Here is a 20,919-nt window from a genome sequence, read left to right on the forward strand (position 1 = left end):
TCATCAGCTCTCAGACTATCTATCTGATCATGATTTTCTATATCCCTGTCAGCATGGTTTTCGCAAAGGCCACTCCACCGAAACATTACTCCTCTCTTCCTTTGATTCACTGCTACGTGGTTTTGACTCTAACACTGACTTTATTCTAGATTTAATAGACATTTCAGCCACTTTTGACATGCTTGATCACAAAATTCTTCTACCTAGCTTACAATCAATAGGTATTTCTTCAACAGTACTTAAATGGTTTTCATCATTTCTACCCGACCAAACCCAATAAATCAATATCGGTGCTCATTCCTCTAACCCCTACATAGTTTCTTCCAGTGTTCTTCAAGATTCCTCTCTTTCTCTGATTCTGTTCAATATTTATTTACTGCCTCTATGTCATATTCTCTCTGCCTTAAATATTCAGTCCAAAATCTACACTGATGACATTCAGTTTTTCGTCCCATTCAACATCTCCTGGTCTAATACTCTCTCTATAGTTGCTTTAGACAAACACTATCAACACTTGGCTTTCACATAACCGTCTTAAACTTAACCCTACAAAAACAGAAATCATCCATCTAATTTCTATCACAAATCACCTTAACGGTCCACCTTCTCATCTTTCTCTAAATGGCTTCTCTACCCCTATTTCGACTCAGGCATGCAGTCTTGGGGTGCTAATAATCTCGGATCTTTCCCTATTAAAACACATTTCTGAAATAGTAAAAAAGTCTCTCTTTAAATTACATATGCTGAAGCACCTCCGTCCTCTGCTCCTTCATCAAGATTTTCGCATGGTTCTCCAATCTTTGATTTTCTCTGGACTCGACTACTGTAACTCACTCTACTTGGGTCTTCCTGATACAGCCATCCGACCTCTCCAACTAATCCAAAATTCAGCTGCGTGTGTTCTGTCCGAAGTCTCACTCAAAAACCATATAAGCCCTGTTCTGTTTTCTCTTCATTGGATTCCTATTAAATTCAGAATTCAATTGAAAACTTTGTCTATCATCCACTCACTCATACACAATCCTTCATCAACTTGGCTATACTCCACTTTGAGAATTTATAAACCTACAAGACACTAAAGATCTCTGAACAAAAACCTACTAGATGTCCCCTTCGGTCTACCTTGCAAGGGTAGACATCATCAGAGAAAGAACTTTCTCTGTCGCAGGCCCATTAACTTGGAACAACCTACCTAACACCGACAAATTTCAAACACAAAAGAATTTTAAAAAACTCTAAAAAAAAATCTCTCTTTCAACAAGCCTTTAATACCCAAACACAAGAAAGCATCTGATTTTCCACATCCATCAACACCTGTGAACTGAATTTATATTTGATTTTAATTATATTGTTATTTTGATGATGTTTAGTTCTTAGCTTTTATTTTAATTTTCATTTAACTGTTTTTACTTTATTTTTATTCTACTTTTATGTACTTTTATGTGTATGTACCAGTATGAGAACTGTTTTGACCAATTTTTATTGAAAAAGCAGTATATAAACAATTTTAAATAAATAAATAAATCAGGCCTCTCCCAGCTTCCCAATAGAGACATACCCGGATTAATCAAGTCTATAGTAGATTTTATAACATCCCCAAATTTGTTGGTATTTAAAGGATTTACCCACTAAATCAAAACAATTTTTCAATGTCTACGATATTCCTGACTTGGTATCACTAATAAATCAAGCTTGGGATTATTTTCCAAAATTTAGCAATAGTAAACCTCGTCACTAAGATCAATTGGCCTACTAGGGACCAAGGATCCCTGTCAGACCCCAACAGGCCCAGCTTTGGTTGAAGATAAACTGGCAGGTTCAAAATATTGGAAATCTTCTGTATTACCTCTTTTTAGAACCAGGATATTGCCTGACAATGCCACCACATATGTATGAAAGTACCATGTTTATTTATTTATTTACTATTTTTCTATACCGGCTTTCACGACTGGGAGTCGCATCAAACCGTTTTACAATTAACATTTAGTGTATTGAACATAAAACTAGATGAACTAAACTAGTGCAGGAATAGCAGTTACAATAAAACAAGGAAGAATACAACTGGGAGAGGAGGAAGCAAGAAGAAAAATATAACAATTGATACAGAAACATAATTACAAAATTACCATGTTCCCCATATCCTCATCAGTACAGCATATCTGCACTGTCTAAGATTCTAGCAAAGTAGGTGGGGCAATGATACGTTTTGTAGAGCAACCTAATAAGCAAATCAACCCTCTTACAAGAAACAGAAATCCTGTGTACTTCCTTCCAGATACCTGTCCACTCCTTGGCAATAAGTGTGGTGACCAGATCCTCATTCCATTTATCAATGAGCATTTGGAAAGTATCTTTCTCAAACAGATATTTCATATTCCTTTGGCTTGAGCATCAAGGTCGCTAAGAAAAGCCCCCATGACACTAAGTGGGTGGGAGTGAGGCCTGAAAATTTATTTTGCTGCCCAGAGCCCTTCTCAATTGCAAATAATATATGTGCAAGCTACTCTGCAGCTCATAATCAGTCAGCTCTTGAAATATACAAAACCCATTATCCCCCACAAGTGGACTACATAGATGAAACCTTTATCTCTCCAAGTCTTAAAAACAGGAAGAAAGGTACAATCAGCAATAGAAGGATTTTTTAGATACAGGAGAGAGAAGTGCAAGCAATTCCCCAGTATAGCCCAAATACTTAATAGCATGCCTCCACACCTGCAGGGTGTAGGCCAGGATGGGAGTATTGCATACACTATGTTTACTCAGATAAGAGAAAGCAAGCATGAATATCAAGACAGCTAAGTTAGTTTAATGACTGTGCTTGTTTTAAAGCCAACCATCCAGTTTCTTTATTGCTAAACCAAATCTTTGTTTCTTTGGAAGCCATTTTCCTCTTTATTCTGGCCTGTTTATACTTCCAAATAAATTTGCTCACCTGACTATGTAAGTCTGTAAAAACCTGTTTAGGGATATGCCAGGGAACATGCTGGAAAAGATATAACATCTAGGGGTGCAGATTCATCTTAACCAGTTTATTCACCCTGCCCAGGACATTGGGATATCTTCCTAGTCATTCAGAAGCTGTTTAATAGTGGCAAGGAGTATAGTTTTTAGAATAAAGGTCCTTATGTTCTCTAGCTATATAGATGCCCAAATATATGAAAGCCCTATCTTACCTCTTACCTATTTTTTGTCTCTTAGACAATCAGGCAACACCACCCCTGCTCCCAAAGAAAACATCTCAGATTTATCATAGTTCAACTTGTAACTGGCTAGAGTCCCATATCTGATCACTAAGTCTAAAAAGGTTGACCTAGAGTTTGCAGGGTCCATCAAAAATAAAAGAAGATCATCAGCATATAGTGAGACTATGTTCTCTCTCCCCTCTCAAAGTTAATACCTTTAATATCAGGACTAAGCCTGATAGACTCCGCTAGGGGCTCAAGTACTAAATCTAAAAAGTAGAGGTGAGAGTGGGCATCCCCGTCTTGTGCTTCTCTTGATAAAGTAGAAACTAGGTTAATGAACCATTCCACATCATATGAGCGCAAAGTCATTCATACATAGCCTGAATCCAGGCCACGAAGGGATCAGGGAATCCAGCATTCTACAGAAAGAAAACAGAAAAGATCAGGACATCCTGTCAAAGGCCTTCTCCGCGTCCAAGGAAATAAGCAGATTCAAGGTTCCCGATTTCCTTGCTAGATGCAGAATATTGAAAAGCAGTCTGGTGTTAGTGGTAAACACTCTCCCCTTGATGAACACAGTCTGATCTGGGTACACTAGGATAGTCATGATTTTTTCCATATAAAGCTGAAGTACTTTGGACAAAATCTTTATGTCAGAATTTAAGAGGAAGATAGGCCGATACGATCCACAATCTTTAATCTTTTTGTGTATTAAAGTGACATTAGCATCTGCCATATCTCCAAGAGATCTTTCACACTCCCCAACATTGTTAAAAATACATACAAGAAACGGGGCACTATTTGACAGGAACTTTTTTTTTAATTCCTTTTTATTGCATGGAATGAGTACAATACAAAAGATGATATCCTATATTCTAATACAGCAACAATTCAACAATGAGCATTGTATACACTAAAAAACAGGGATTATAGACATCTCCCAACAAACACTTTAGTAATAGTAAGCATCCTACACCTTTTCATATTTTCACCCCCGACAAAACTGCGGTATACTCCCATTAACTCCCGACTACTCATACTCCCCAAGCTAACGCCATGCAGCTACTTCTATCCCCACACTCTTCATTCCATTCATTTCCTTTCACAATCATTTAACCTTTATATCTCAGGTCTCCAAACCTTTGCCAATGACCAACTGTAAACAAAAAGCCTGCTAGTTTGACACTTTGTAGAACAATATAGTTCAGCGGATAAGAATCCTCCTCCCTTCCTATATGCGTTCACTTATGAGAAGGCTTTGTAGATCTTGCCCTTTCTTGGGGATTTAACGTACTCCAATGCACTGAGTATCCCATTTCTTGCAGACTATCTTGTCTCTCTTTCTGTTACGCTTGGGCTCCGGTCAGGAGTCGTGAACACCACCCAGCAGGGTGGCTCCAGGTGGAGAGAGACAGGAAGCTAGAAACAGGGTCTGGTTCCAGGCTGGGTCAGGGCAGGCAGCAAGTAGCAATGTCTGGGTTCAGGCTGGGTCAGGGCAGGCGGCAAGTAGCAGTGTCTGGGTTCAGGCTGGGTCAGGGCAGGCGGCAAGTAGCAGTGTCTGGGTCTAGGCTGGGTCAGGGAAGGCGGCAAGTAGCAGTGTCTGGGTTCAGGCTGGGTCAGGGCAGGCGGCAAGTAGCAGTGTCTGGGTTCAGGCTGGGTCAGGGCAGGCGGCAAGCAGCAGTGTCTGGGTTCAGGCTGGGTCAGGGCAAGGCAGGTCAGAAGGCCCGTAGGCCACACACACACACAGAAGGCCCGTAGGACACACACAGTAAGCAAGGCAAGGCAGAGAAGGCCCGTAAGCCACACACACACAGAAGGCCCGTAGGCCACACATCATAAGCAGGGCAAGGCAGGTCAGAAGGCCCGTAGGCCACACACACACAGAAGGCCCGTAGGCCACACACAGTAAGCAAGGCAAGGCAGAGAAGGCCTGTAAGCCACACACACACAGAAGGCCCATAGGCCACACACCGTAAGCAGGGCAAGGCAGGTCAGAAGGCCCGTAGGCCACACACACACAGAAGGCCCATAGGCCACACACCGTAAGCAGGGCAAGGCAGAGAAGGCCCGTAGGCCACACACACACACACAGAAGGCCCGTAGGCCACACACCGTAAGCAAGGCAAGGCAGAGAAGGCCCGTAGGCCACACACACACAGAAGGCCCGTAGGCCACACACCGTAAGCAGGGCAAGGCAGGTCAGAAGGCCCGTAGGCCACACACACACAGAAGGCCTGTAGGCCACACAAGGCAAGGCAAGACAAGGCAAGGAATAAGGCCCGAAGGCCGCGCAAGGCAAGGCAAGGCAAGGAATAAGGCCCGAAGGCCGCGCAAGGCAAGGCAAGGAATAAGGCCCGAAGGCCGCGCAAGGCAAGGAAAGGTCCAGGGACCAAATGCACAGCAAGCAAGGAAGGCTAGAGCAGGGAGCCCAGGCGAGCTCGATGCCGAAGCCCTGAGGGAACTGTCAGGCAGGGTTATAAGGGACAGCCCAGAACATAGAGAGGAGAAGGGAGATGGACTGGGCCTGTCAGGAGATCCAGCTCTAGAGGGACCCCTGGTGGTGAGGCGGTTGCACAGCAGCCATAGCCGTAACAGTAACAGTACCCCCCCCTCAAGGCCTCCCCCTCCTCCTGGATCCCATCTGTGCAGGAGGTAATCAATAATAACGTGAGACCACTCCGGGGGTGATGCGGCAGGTTCAACTCCTTCCCGAGGCAATAAGGCAGTCCATACCCCCACCTGGGGTGATAAGGCAGCAGGGTTAGACCCCTCCTGGGGTAGCAGAGGCGGTGCAGATTTCCATAACCCCTCCTGGGGTGACAAGGGGAACACAAACCCCACCTGGGGCAGAGAAATAGTCTGTAACCCTTCTTGAGCCGACAGTAGGGCCGGTCCGGACCCTTCCAAGGTCGGCATCAGGACCGGTACAGACCCCTCCAAGGGCGGCAGCTGGACCAGTACAGCAGGCTCAGATAGTTGAGTAACAAAGTCAGTTGGCAGGCCCGGTTCGGACCCCTCCGGAGGCAGCAGCAGGACCGGTACGGACTCCTCTTGGGGAGGCAGCTGGACCGGTACGGACCCCTCCAGGGGCGGCAGCTGGACCGGTACAGCAGGCTCAGATAGTTGAGTAACAAAGTCAGTTGGCAGGCCCGGTTCGGACCCCTCCGGGGGCAGCAGCAAGACCGGTACGGACCCTTCCGGGGGCAGCAGCAAGACCGGTACGGACCCCTCTCGGGGAGGCAGCTGGACCGGTATGGACCCCGCCAGGGGCGGCAGCTGGACCAGTACAGCAGGCTCAGATAGTTGAGTAACAAAGTCTGTTGGCAGGCCCGGTTCGGACCCCTCCGGGGGCGGCAGCAGGGCCGGTATGGACCCCTCCAGGGTTGGCAGCAGGACCGGTTCAGCAGACTCAGATGGCTGAGTCAGGAAGTCTGTCAATAGGACTGGTTTGGACCCCTCCGGGGACGGCAGCAGGACCGGATCGGACCCCTCCGAGGACGGCAGCAGGGCCGGTTCGGACCCCTCCGAGGACGGCAGCAGGGCCGGTTCAGCAGGCTCAGATGGCTGAGTCAGAAAGTCTGTCAGTAGACCGGTTCGGACCCCTCCAGGGGCGGCAGCAGGACCGGTTCGAGCCCCTCCAGGGGCGGCAGCAGGACCGGTTCGAGCCCCTCCAGGGGCGGCAGCAGGACCGGATCAGCAGGCTCAGATGGCTGAGTCAGAAAGTCTGTCAGTAGGACCGGTTCGGACCCCTCCAGGGGTGGCAGCAGGACCGGTTCGAGCCCCTCCAGGGGCAGCAGTAGGACCGGTTCGAGCCCCTCCAGGGGCGGCAGCAGGACCGGATCAGCAGGCTCAGATGGTTGAGTCAAAAAGTCTGTCAGCAGGACCGGTGTGGACCCCTCCGAGGACGGCAGCAGGGCCGGTTCGGACCCCTCCGAGGACGGCAGGAGGGCCGGTTCAGCAGGCTCAGATGGCTGAGTCAGAAAGTCTGTCAGTAGGACCGGTTCGGACCCCTCCAGGGGCGGCAGCAGGACCGGTTCGAGCCCCTCCAGGGGCGGCAGCAGGGCTGGTTCGGACCCCTCCGGGGATGACAGCAGGACCGGTTCAGCAGACTCAGGCTCTTTTCGGGGTAGTGCAGGAGACTCGGACCCCTCTTGGGGCGAAACAGCAGACCCAGACTCTTCTTGGGGTTGTGCAGCAGGTTCAGATGGCAGAGTAGCAAGATTAGAAGTAGTGTGCATGGAAGACACAGATTGTACTGCCGTGGGCTTGATACCTCGAGCCAAAGTCTGAAGCAGGGCAAGGCAGGTCAGAAGGCCCGTAGGCCACACACACACAGAAGGCCCGTAGGCCACACACAGTAAGCAAGGCAAGGCAGAGAAGGCCTGTAAGCCACACACACACAGAAGGCACATAGGCCACACACCGTAAGCAGGGCAAGGCAGGTCAGAAGGCCCGTAGGCCACACACACACAGAAGGCCCGTAGGCCACACACCGTAAGCAGGGCAAGGCAGAGAAGGCCCGTAGGCCACACACACACACAGAAGGCCCGTAGGCCACACACCGTAAGCAGGACAAGGCAGAGAAGGCCCGTAGGCCACACACACACAGAAGGCCCGTAGGCCACACACCGTAAGCAGGGCAAGGCAGGTCAGAAGGCCCGTAGGCCACACACACACAGAAGGCCTGTAGGCCACTCAAGGCAAGGCAAGACAAGGCAAGGAATAAGGCCCGAAGGCCGCGCAAGGCAAGGCAAGGCAAGGAATAAGGCCCGAAGGCCGCGCAAGGCAAGGCAAGGAATAAGGCCCGAAGGCCGCGCAAGGCAAGGGAAGGTCCAGGGACCAAATGCACAGCAAGCAAGGAAGGCTAGAGCAGGGAGCCCAGGCGAGCTCGATGCCGAAGCCCTGAGGGAACTGTCAGGCAGGGTTATAAGGGACAGCCCAGAACATAGAGAGGAGAAGGGAGATGGACTGGGCCTGTCAGGAGATCCAGCTCTAGAGGGACCCCTGGTGGTGAGGCGGTTGCACAGCAGCCATAGCCGTAACAGTAACACTTTCGGCAGGAGAACAAAGAATTCTCTCCACGCTTGAACATAAGTAATAGGCCACTTTTTTTTTGTTGCCAAATTTCACATCCAGCCAATCCATCTGCATGTACTGTGTCATACAAATTTTCCATGCTAATATTTCGGGTCCTTGATTGTCAATCCAACATTCCATGTGATATACATACAAGCGACCATTGTAGCAAGACCTAGAAATCTGTCCACTCCTCAAACTTTATCGTGCTGCTGAATAAAGTTCCAAAAAATGGTTACTCCCCATTTATCAGGAGGGATATTCCAGTACATTTTTGGACAATCTCGACCACTTCAGACCAAAAAGACCACATAATGCTATAGATCAATTTAAGCAGCAACATTCTGTGCTCTGTCCAACATCTACTGCATAATGATGAGTCCGACATTTTCATATATTTCCAGGCATCATCCAAATATTGTTAAGGGATCTGGCTGCGGTAGGCTTCAACCTGCTCCCTCCACCTACTGCCGTGGCTGCCCGCTGCTTGTTAGCCCCGGAAGTCTCATGGCCGCAGGGCGCTGTGGTTGCTTTGCTCTCCCCGTGCTAGGCTCCTGTTGGGCCTCTGACGCTGCTGCTCCTTCCCGGCCATGCGCTCCTCCTGTGCAGGGTCTCTGCCAGGCCTCAGACACTGTTGCTCCTTCCCGGCTGTGCGTTCCTTCCACCAGGCCTCCGACGCTGCTACGTTCCCAGCCGCGCGCTCTCCCCGTGCAGGGCCTCCGCCAGGCCTCCAACAATGTTGTTCCTTCTTGGCCTAGACGCGGTGGTGCTCAGTCCGGTTCCACAGGGGTGCCTTGTGCTCCTAAGTGCGCGCGCGGCCGCTGACATCATTTAAGGGAATTGCTATGGGAGGTGACTGGACTCCTCCCTCTTGACCCGGGACTATTTAAGGCAAGGCCTTCCTGCAAGCCCCTGCCTTGGCTACTCAGCTTCTGCTTGTGTTCCTGATAGTTTTGTTCCTGTATTCTTGCTTCTGACCTGCCAAGACCTCTGCTTGTTCCTGACTACCGAGATACGCTGCCTGCAAAGACCTCTGCTTGTTTCTAAGAACATAAGAAATTGCCATGCTGGGTCAGACCAAGGGTCCATCAAGCCCAGCATCCTGTTTCCAACAGAGGCCAAATCAGGCCACAAGAACCTGGCAATTATCCAAACACCAAGAAGATACCATGCTACTGATGTAATTAATCGCTATGGCTATTCCCTAAGTAAACCTGATTAATAGCAGTTAATGGATTTCTCCTCCAAGAACTTATCCAAACCTTTTTTGAACCCAGCTACACTAACTGCACTAATCACATCCTCTGGCAACAAATTCCAGAGCTTAATTGTGCGTTGAGTGAAAAAGAATTTTCTCCAATTAGTCTTAAATGTGCTACTTGCTAATTTCATGGAATGCTCGCCAGGACTTCTATTATCCAAAAGTGTAAATAACCGATTCACATCTACTCGTTCAAGACCTCTCATGATCTTAAAGACCTCTATCATATCCCCCCTCAGCCGTCTCTTCTCCAAGCTGAACAGCCCTAACTTCTTCAGCCTTTCTTCATAGGGGAGCTGTTCCATCCCCTTTATCAGGGTAAACAGTTGAGTGCCTCAGGGATCTGTACTTGGACCGGTTCTTTTTTACTCAACGCACAATTAAACTCTGGAATTTGTTGCCAGAGGATGTGGTTAGTGCAGTTAGTATAGCTGTGTTTAAAAAAGGATTGGATAAGTTCTTGGAGGAGAAGTCCATTACCTGCTATTAAGTTCACTTACAGAATAGCCACTGCCATTAGCAATGGTAACATGGAATAGACTTAGTTTTTGGGCACTTGCCAGGTTCTTATGGCCTGGATTGGCCACTGTTGGAAACAGGATGCTGGGCTTGATGGACCCTTGGTCTGACCCAGTATGGCATTTTCTTATGTTCTTATGTTCTAATATATATATAAATGATCTGGAAAGGAATAGGATGAGTGAGGTTATCAAATTTGCGGACGATACAAAATTATTCAGAGTAGTTAAATCACAAGCGAATTGTGATACATTACAGGAGGACCTTGCAAGACTGGAAGACTGGGCATCCAAATGGCAGATGAAATTTAATGTGGACAAGTGCAAGGTGTTGCACATAGGGAAAAATAAACCTTGCTGTAGTTACACGATGTTAGGTTCCATATTAGGAACTACCACCCAGGAAAAAGATCTAGGCATCATAGTGGATAATACTTTAAAATTGTCAGCTCAGTGTGCTGCAACAGTCAAAAAAGCAAACAGAATGTTAGGAATTATTAGGAAGGGAATGGTTAATAAAATGTAAAATGTCATAATGCCTCTGTATCGCTCCACTACCAAGATACGCTGCCTGCCAAGACCTCTGCTTGTACCTGACCACCGAGATATGCTGCCTGCTAAGACCTCTGCTTGTAACTGACCACCGAGATACGCTGCATGCCTAGACATCAGCCTGTACCTGACCTTCAGCCACGTCATCTGCCTTGCCAGCTACTACCTTCTACTCATCTCTGCCTGCTAAGAGCTACACCTGCACCCAGACTCTGTCTTCTGAGGCCCCACGTAAGTGCAGCTGGCCCCGGTATCCAAGGGCTCAACCTGAGGGGAACGGGGGCTGGTAGTGGTGAAGCATCAACGGGTTCTCAGGCTTCCCATTAGCCTCTCCTGCCAACGGTGGAGACCTGTGGGACTCCTCCCCACAGATGGTACCAACTTCCCCCTTGGCCTAAGGATCCACGCTCTGTAACACATATGAGAGGTGCAACAACTGATATGCAATTTCCTTCAGTTTGATGCATTTGTTTTTATTTGTTAAGATTTGAGATTTATGTACGCACTGCTATAACCCGTCTAGAACTGATGATAAGTGGGATATAAATTTTTTAAATAAATAATCATAGCCTTAATTATATCCTCCAGCAACAAACTACAGCTTAATTGTGACTGAAAAAAATACTTAACTAAGTGGTAACATTACCTGTTACCACTTAGTTTCATGGAATGTCCCCTACTTGAAAGGGTAAATTTCCTATTAATTTGATCCACACAGCTCATGATTTTACTAAGCCTTACCATATCCACTTTTTAGTCGCCTTTTCTCCAAGCTGAAGAGCTTAACCTACTTAGTGTTTCTTCATAAAAAGAGCTGTTTCAAGACTAAGCAACCAAAACTGCTCACACTACTCAAAAGCATTAGGTGATACAACTATCCAATCCAGAGTATAGGAAAGCAGAACTCATACAAATGTAAGATACTGCTAATAATTTGTAAATAAAATATTCAACAATAGTATAAACATTACAATGCCCAGTACAATAATGCACACAATAAAAGATGAAAACAATACCTTGTGATAATTCATATGCTTGGTGTGCCAGTCATTTTGCAGCCAGTGTTCTGGAGAGTTCTCTTTTACAAAATCACTCACTCGATTCCTAAAATCATTAGGTTTTAACAAGAGTAGCTGAATTATGAAGTAACAAACCTGGGCTTCATTTCCTTCATGACTGCGCATAGCCTTGAATAAAACATAAAAACAATCATAAGGATTACAAATTTCCCATCTCCAATACTGCCCATGTGACTGGACAGTTAGCTACCCAAAGCTTCTAATCAAGTCACTAACCCAGACACCAAAACTGTCAATATTTTCACTTTAAAATGGAGATTGTACAATTCAATGGCTTACAGAAGGCCAAATTAGGAATGAAGGGAAGACAATGTGTAGTATTGCTGCAACTTAGAAAACAAAATAAATACTCAAAGTAATGATGGTATGAAAGAGAGCATTATATCATAGAAATATGTCCTAGTCAACAGTAAGCAGAGTTGCTTACCAGTAACAGGTGTTCTCCAAGGATAGCAGGATGTTAGTCCTTACACATGGGTGACATCATCAGATGGAGCCCGGCAGAGAAAACTTCTGTCAAAGTTTCCAGAACTTTGACTTGGCATACTGAGCAAACCCAGCATGCCCTATACCATGCGTCCATGCAGGGTCCCTCTTCAGTCTTATAACATAGATTTAGATAAAAAATTACAAAAGGAGAAACCCAACTCTGCGGGGTGGCGGGTGGGTTTCCATGAGGACTAACATCCTGCTGCATTGGAGAACACCTATTACAGGTAAGCAACTCTGCTTTCTCCAAGGACAAGCAGGATGTAGTCCTCACACATGGGTGAATCCCTAGCTACAGGCTGCTCCCCCCAAAAAAAGGGAGCCAACAGACACCAACCAGGTACTAACGAGCACAACAAGAACAGTGCTGTCGGTAACAGAGGGGGAGACAGCCTGAACCCAAACAATGGGCCCTAGGCAGGGAGAGTTGGGTTCTATACCTCAAAAAGATTCTGAAGGACAGACTGGTCGAACCTACTATCATGTCAGCCATCCCTATCCAGACAACAGTGAGATTTGAATGTGCGGCCACCAAAAATATGACCTTCCAAGTCAGATACTTCAGGTCACAGGTGTGTAGCAGCTCAAAATGAGCTTTTATCAGCTGAGCTAACATCACACTGAGGTCCCAAGACACAGCGGAAGGCCTTAGGAGAAGCTTCAACTGATGCAGGCCCCGCATAAAATATACAACTATAGGCTGTACAGAAATGGGCGTAGCATCTACACCATGATGGTATGTGCCAATAATACTCAGATGGACCCTAAAGGAGTTGGTTTTCAAGCCAGTCTCCAATACATGTAGAAGGTAATCAAGCAGTTTTTGTGTGGGGCAGGAGAACCGATCTAGGGCCGTCTGCTCACACCATACAGAATGCCTCTTCCACTTCAGTCCATAGGACCTTCTAGTGGAAGGCTTTCTAGAAGCCACTAGGATCCAAGACGCAACTTCTGAGAGATCAAGTGATTGCAGGATTAACATCTCAACATCCAGGCTGTGAGAAACAAGGCCTGGAAGTTGGGCTTCCACAACCTCCCCTGATCCTGTGTGATGAGATCTGGGGAAGTCCCCAGACTGATAAGTTTCCGGATAGATAACTCCTGTAGGAGTGGAAACCAGACCTGTCTCAGTCAATGAGGGGCTATGAGGATCATAGTGCCTCTGTCCTCATGAAGCTTCAAGGAAGTCTTCCCCAGCAAAGGAACTGGAGGATTCACGTACAAAAGACACTTGCTCCAATGATGGGCAAGGACGTCCAAAGCTGGTTTGCTGTCAGTCCTGTACAGGCAGCAGAACCAAGTTATCTTCCTGTTCCAGGGGGATGCGAACAGATCTATGTCTGGGCTCCCATAGAAGCGGAAGATCCGATTCAGCACCTCCTGGTGCAAGGACCATTCGTGGGGTCCTTGCACCTTGCTCTTCACCATGCTCTTCATACCTGCCAAATACATTGCCCTGAGCACTATCCTGTGGGACAGGGTCCATGACCAAATCTTGACTGTTTCTTAACACAGGAGGTACGATCCCTGTACCTACCTGCTTGTTGACATACCACATTACTACCTGGTTGTCTGGATCAGGAAAAGTTTGTTGAACAGACGATCTCTGAAAGCCCATAGCGCATACCTGATCACCCAGAGCTCCAGGAAGTTGATGTGGCAACAGATTTCCAGGTCCTGGGTGCAGAGCCCCTATACATGAGCTCCCCAGCCCAGAGTGGTTGCGCTTCCGTGGTTAGGTCAATTTGTGTAGGGGGATTCCAGAAAGAGATCCCCTCATTCCAGTTTGGAGAGTACCCGCCACCAGGACAAAGAGTCCTGGAAAGAGAGGGTGCCTCGGATGCAAGCTTGGAGGCTCTGCGTGGCCTGGCACCATTGTGACCTCAGGGTCCATTGGGCTCTGTGCATGTGTAAACGTGCCAAGGGAGTGAGATGGATGGTTGTGGTCATGTGGCGCAACAACCTCAACATGTACCGTGCTGACACCTGCTGGATTTCTGCCACAATGGATGCCAGGGTGGTGGCCCGTGAACAAAGCAGGAAGGCTCTTGCCTGAGCCGTGTCTAGCAGGGCTTCTATAAAGTCCAATTGAGGTGACAGACTGAGATAGGACTTTGGGTAGTTTATGATGAACCTTAGTGGCTCCAACACCAGGATGGTTAAGCTCATGGATCAAATGGCCCCTGCCTGAGATTTGCTACTGGCCTGCGAATCGTCCAGATAGGGAAAGATATACACTCCCAGCCTGCAGAGATGTGCCGCCACCACGGCTAGGCATTTTGTGAAGACATGTGTGCCTGGTGCTAGCCCAAATAGCAACACTCTATACTGAAAGTGCTGTTTCCCCACCACGAATCGGAGATACTTCCTGTGACCTGGGAAGATCTTGACATGGGTGTTCATGTCCTATAGACAGAGGGAGCATAGCCAGTCCTCGCTTTGCAGAAGAGGGATCATGAACTTTTCTTTTTTTAGAAACTTGTTCAAGGCCCTTAGGTCTAGGATGGGATGGAGTCCTCCCATTCTCTTTGGAATCAGGAAATACCTGGAGTAGAATCCCCTCTCTCTGCCTTGGTGGAACAGGCTCGACCGCCCTTGTCGTTAAGAGGGTGGACAGCTCCACAAGCAGTACTTCCTGATGCGCTACCGGCCCCCAAAATGGGCATGGAGGGCAATTTGGCAGGGCATGCAATAGGTTTAATTGGTACCCCTGATAGGCGATGGACAGAACCACTGGTCCGAGGTTATACTGGGCCACAGATTTGAGAAGAACCGCAGCCTGCCCCCGACTAGGGAATCCAACTGGCGTATGTTCCCTCCGATCCAGTCAAAACCCCATCTCAGGAGTTGACTGAGGCGCTGGCTGGGGCTTGGGAGTTCTCTGCTGCCTGGGGCAGCCGTTTGAGCTCACATGTTGCTGACGGGAGTGAGAGGGTGGATGATAGTACCTCCTCTGGCAATAGAAATATTTTTTCTGCCCCTGCCTCGCCGACTTCCAGGATGAGGACGGGTCCAGAGTGCAAGCAGAGAGCTGTGGGAGGGTCTCACAGTGATCCCACAACTGGGCCACTGCGTCCCTCACTCTATCTCCAAAGAGATTCTCCCCAGTACATGGCATGTCAGTGAGCCTCTCCTGAACCTCTGGATGGAAATCTGAAGCCTGCAGCCATGACATGCTGTGGGCGCCGATTCCCGCTGCAGAGGCCCTCACTACCATTTCGAAAACATCAGAGGTCGCCTGGACCTCGTGTTTTCTGCACTCCAGGCCATTCTGTACCAGCGATAGGAGTGAGTCCTACTGCTGCTGAGGCAGCTGCTAGACTATCTCCTGCGCCTGCTTCCAGAGGTCCTGTGAGTATTAGCTCATGTAGAGTTAGTAGAGGCAATGTGGACAATGAACATGGCCGCCTGGAACACTTTCCTCCTAAGAGCATCTAATGCCCTTGGTCCTTCTAGGGGGGACGCAAAGGAGTGGGTCTGAGGGTGCTTGGCCTTCTTGAGGGCGGATTCGACGACCACAGATTGGTGGGGGAGCTGACGCTTATCGAATCCGGTAGCCTTCTGGAAGAGGTAGACCCCATCCGCCTTCCTGTTAACAGGAAGCACTGTGAGGGTGTGTTCCCATACCCTCAACAGCAGTTCCTTAAGGATTTCATGCACTAGGACTGCCATGATTTCCTTAGGAGGCTCCACAAACTGGAGGATCTCCAGCATCTTGTGTCTGGCATCTTCCTCTGTCAACAACTGAAATGGAATGGCTTCTACCATTACCCGCACAAACCCTAGGAAGGATAAGTCCTCTGGCGGGGACCTCCTTCGCTCTTCTGGAGGAGACAGTTCTGAGGGGAGACTCTCCTAGCACTCAGAGGAGGGCTCTGCAGTATCATCCCCCAAGAATCATAGAGACCCTCATCCTCACTGTAATCAACAGGGGATGGGGCCCTGGGTGCTCGGACTTCATGAAGAGGTGTAATCACCGGCAAACTGGTGCAAGCCCTGGAAAAGCTGGATAGGGCAGCAGGCTGCGGTGTCTCTGCCGGCCTAGGCAGAGCTTCCTCGGAGGAGGAACCAGGAATGACCACCGCATCAGTCGGGGGGAAGCAATGGTGCCCTGCCGGGTATTGATGGCCTCCCAGGGACCGGCACCAGCCTGGCCAGATAATACACTGATGAGCACATTGAGCCATTCCAGCAGCAGTTTCAAAGCAGACAGGAGCTGCATTGGTGCCACAGGACCAATGCCCCGCAGTGTCCACTCCACCGCCAGCTGGACATGCTGCTCCAGCTCCTCCTTGAAAGTTGCTGAAGCCAACACTGACTGGGATAAAGGAGGGATGGCCAAATCTTCATCAGATCCCCAAGGTGGATCAGTGACTGGCATCAGAACTGGTGGAGACTATTGCAAATCCCTGGCATTGATAGAGGATGGGTGTTCCTTGAAATGGGAGGGTGGCCAATGTAACCTCAATATTTAGAAAGGGCTCCGTGGCAATCCAGGAAACTACAGATCAGTGAGCCTGACTTCAGTGCCAGGAAAATTAGTGGAAACTATTCTAAAGATCAATAGAGCATAGATTAAAAGAGCATATAGAAAGACATGATTTAATGGAACACAGTCAACATGAATTTACCCCAAGGGAAGGAAGTCTGGCATAACAAATCTGCTTCCTTTTTTTTGAAGGGTTTAATAAACATGTGGATAAAGGTGAACCGGTAGATGTAGTGTATTTGGATTTTCAGAAGGCGTTTGACAAAGTCCCTCATAAGAGGCTTCTAAGAAAACAAAAAAGTCATGGGATAGGATGCGATGTCCTTTCGTGGATTACAAACTCGTTAAAAGACAGGAAACAGAGAGTAGGATTTAAAAGGTCAATTTTTTCAGTGGAAAAGGGTAAAAAGTGGAGTGCCTCAGGGATCTGTACTTGGACCTGTGCGTTTCAATATATTTATAAATGATCTGGAAAGGAATACGAATGATACAAAATTATCCAGAATAGTTAAATCACAAGCGAGACTAGAAGATTGGGCATCCAAATGGCAGATGAAATTTAATGTGGACAAGTGCAGGGTGTTGCTGTAGTTACAAGTGCAGGGTGTTGCTGTAGTTACACGATGTTAGGTTCCATATTAGGAGCTACCACCCAGGAAAATGATCTAGGCATCATAGTGGATAATATTTTAAAATCATTGGCTCAGTGTGCTGCAGCATTCAAAAAAGCAAACAGAATGTTAGGGGCACTCCATGAAGTTAGCAAGTAGCACATTTAAGACTAATCGGAGAAAATTATTTTTCACTTAACACATAATTAAGCTCTGGAATTTGTTGCCAGAGGATGTGGTTAGTGCAGTTAGTGTAGCTGGGTTCAAAAAAGGTTTGGATAAGTTCTTGGAGAAGTCCATTAACTGCTATTAATCAAGTTGACTTAGGGAATGGTCTCTGCTATTACTGGCATCAGTAGCATGGGATCTTCTTGGTGTTTGGGTACTTGCCAGGTTCTTGTGGCCTGGTTTGGCCTCTGTTGGAAACAGGATGCTGGGCTTGATGGACCCTTGGTCTGCCCCAGCATGGTAATTTCTTATGTTCTTATGGGGTCGCTTCAGAGGCATCATTGCATGAGCCAGCTCATTTCCGTGCCTGGCACCTTGCTTTGAAGGCGACCAGTGCTGATACTTTCCTCGGCTTCCCTCGATGCAGAGGTTGAAGATGAGGAACCCGAATTCCTTGACCTGGAGGAGACTGAGCATGACCAGTTTCTGGCACCCCTATCTACTGGCGGCACTGGCGGAACAGACGGTCCAGCCGATGTTGATGGCGTGGTGTCCACTGGTGTGGCTCCAAGGTCCATTGGTGTCGACACCGCTGATGCCAAGCCAATGGCTTGGATTTACCCGACCCAAAGAGTTTCTCTATCTTGTCGAATCGGGTGCAATGTCATTTGGGCGCACTTGAGACAACCCCGGGCGTCATGCAATGTCCTCAGGCAGAGGACATATATATCATGGGGGTCCATGATAGATATGGCCCCCGGTCACTGGGGGTATCGACGAAAACTGGAAGTGACCATGATTGAAGCGAAAAAAGAGAGATGCGAAACGACAACAATGGCGGCAGGCAACGATGACCAGCGGGCAGAGGCACCGTTGCCACAGGGAAGGTCGAAACAAATGAAAACTTATTCAAAATGCCAAGAAATCTACCTAAGGAGGCCATGGGAGGGACTGGAAGGGACCTGGCGTCAATGTAACATGAAGAAAACTTCGAGAAAACCAGGGAAAAGAATTTTCCAGAGTTTTTTTTTTTTTTCAATATAATTTTTATTCAGAATGCACACAATATAAGCCATTATACAAGAACGTGTATAAGGTTAAAGAACTGCACAAATAATACAAAGAAACAAATAATGCACTTTAGCAAAGCGTAGATTACAGATGATCACTGCACAGCAAGAACATAATTAACAACAAGTAAAAGGAATGTACCAGAATTATAATAGAGTACAAGCGTGATAATAGGAGCTTCCTATGACCCCCTGGTGAGAAGTCAGCTCTCCACAAGAGATGGAAAACTGCAGCTATCAAGAAATGTCAGTGAAGAAACAAGAAACAACAAATAATAAATAAATGTGTTGGTGTCAATTATTAGCAAAACAATTGAATAAAGCAGGTCACGACCACAGGCCTCTGAGTCTAACTGATGTCCTGTGTGTCCTGTGTCTTATGTGGGAGAGTTAAGGGTTCCCACATCAAAGTATCCCGGATCCCTTCTCCACCGGAGGTAAGGAGCCCACGTCCCTTCAAATTTGGGCAGTTGTTTGTGCTTTTGGGCTGTTATCTTATACATCACACTCATAGTGTCTATCTTTTGTAGCAAGGAAGACTTAGTGGGAACAGTAGTTTGTTTCCAGGATAGTGCCAAGAGGCACCGGGCCCCCAAACAGAACTGACTAACAAGTGTGCTTTCAAACCTGGAGCCATCAACCGGTGCATTTAAAAGGCCCTGCACCGGAGTCAATACCACTTGTTTGTTTATGGTACACAAGACTATATCCTGCACATCCGACCATAGTCTCCTAACTTGAGTACACTCCCACCACATGTGTAGGAACGTGCCCCGTTGTCCACATCCCTTCCAACACACATCAGAGTCACATAAGTGAGCTCTATACAACTGGCTTGGAGTGAGGTGCCATCTAAACAGAAGTTTATATCCATTCTCTGTGAGAGAAGATGACACTGAACAGCCCTTAGTATATAAAAAGATTTGAGCCCACTCCTCCTCGGATAGTTTGATCCCTAAATCACCTTCCCATTTGGACACATACCGAGGCTGTTGGGACAACGAGTTCTGTAACAGGGTGTATATTTTTGATAAGCCGCCCTTGATTCGATCAGCCAGGGCACACCAACCTTCAAATTGCGAACAGCCCTTAGCTATTTCCTCCTTTATATTCTCCCGGCGGATGAAGTGTTGCAATTGATAGTAAGAATAATAAGCGGAGGGTGGAAGTTGATACACTGCCTGCAATTGTGGGAATGTCATGAAATCAGTGCGATCTCTGAGTTTAGCCACAGTTGTAATACCTTTATACCTCCACTCACGAAATAATACAGAGTCCCATCCCGGAGAAAAGGAGACATGATGAAATAAATGTGTATTCAAAAAGTAACGTCTCGTGCCCACCAATAGAGTTTTCCATCTGGCCCATGAGTGTAGGGTAGTTTGTAGTGGTAAAGAGATACAACCTGTAATTTTCAAAGATGTCTTAGGTTGCCATATAAGAGCTTGTAGGGGGATGGGACCTAAGTGAGCCTGTTCAATATCTACCCATCTGGGTTTCTCACCACATCTATGCCACGCCAATATCGCAGCTAATTGGGCTGCAGCATAATACCATTGAAGTTTTGGGACCCCTAAGCCTCCCCGCAACTTATGGCGGTAGAGAGTAGTTTGTGCCACCCGGGGTGGTCTCCGCTTCCATATAAAGGCGAACAGTCGTTTCTGCCAAGTTTTTAACATAGCCGTAGAGATCGAGATCGGTAAGGACTGGAATAGATAGTTAAATTTGGGAAGTATCGTCATCTTAACTACAGCTATCCGTCCCGTCCAGGAAATGGGCAAGTCATTCCAGTTGTCTAAGTCCTGGGAAATCTTGGACACCAAAGGTAAGTAATTCAATTTGAACAAATCATCCAAATTCTGGCCAATTTGTATCCCAAGGTATTTAATTTTAGACCCCGCCCATTTTAATGGGAATTGTTGTTGTAAATGCAATGTTTGTTCCGGAGGCAGAGAAATGTTCAGTACCTCTGACTTATCAAGATTAAGCCGAAAGCCCGAAACCGAGCTAAACTCGGACAGGCATCCTATCACCCTTGTCAAAGATTGGTGGGGATTGGTAAGAGTGAACAGCACATCATCCGCAAAAAGCGACATTTTATAGTCCTCCATCCCCACCTTTATACCAGATATAGTCTGATCGCCCCTTATTATGGTGGTAAGAGGCTCTAGAAATAAAGCGAACAGCAGGGGAGATAGAGGACAACCCTGTCGTGTGCCTCGAGTGATTGGAAATGGATTCGAATAATTCCCATTAACCTTCACTCGTGCTCTGGGGTTATCATACAACCTGTAGAGCCATGTCAAAAACCTGGGACCAAAATTCATTTTTTCCAGCGTGCGAAATAAAAAAGGCCAGTGGACCATGTCGAACGCTTTTTCAGCGTCTATAGCTAACAAGATAGCTGGGGTGTGATCCCTC

The 20,919-nt window shown here is 47.3% G+C and overlaps 1 protein-coding gene across 2 annotated transcripts in view; it reads right to left on the reverse strand.

The window, feature by feature from the left end:
- The window catches only part of MED23 (mediator complex subunit 23), a 330,631-nt gene that overhangs the window by 34,653 nt on the left and 275,059 nt on the right, over positions 1-20,919 (reverse strand). For both annotated transcript variants that reach the window (XM_029594395.1, XM_029594394.1), the window contains one exon: positions 11,609-11,779. In XM_029594395.1, the coding sequence (XP_029450255.1) occupies positions 11,609-11,779 (171 nt within the window). The remainder of the gene's footprint in view (positions 1-11,608; positions 11,780-20,919) is intronic.

Source organism: Rhinatrema bivittatum, chromosome 3 (genome assembly GCF_901001135.1).
Source record: "Rhinatrema bivittatum chromosome 3, aRhiBiv1.1, whole genome shotgun sequence".
NCBI classification, from domain to species: Eukaryota; Metazoa; Chordata; class Amphibia; order Gymnophiona; family Rhinatrematidae; genus Rhinatrema; species Rhinatrema bivittatum.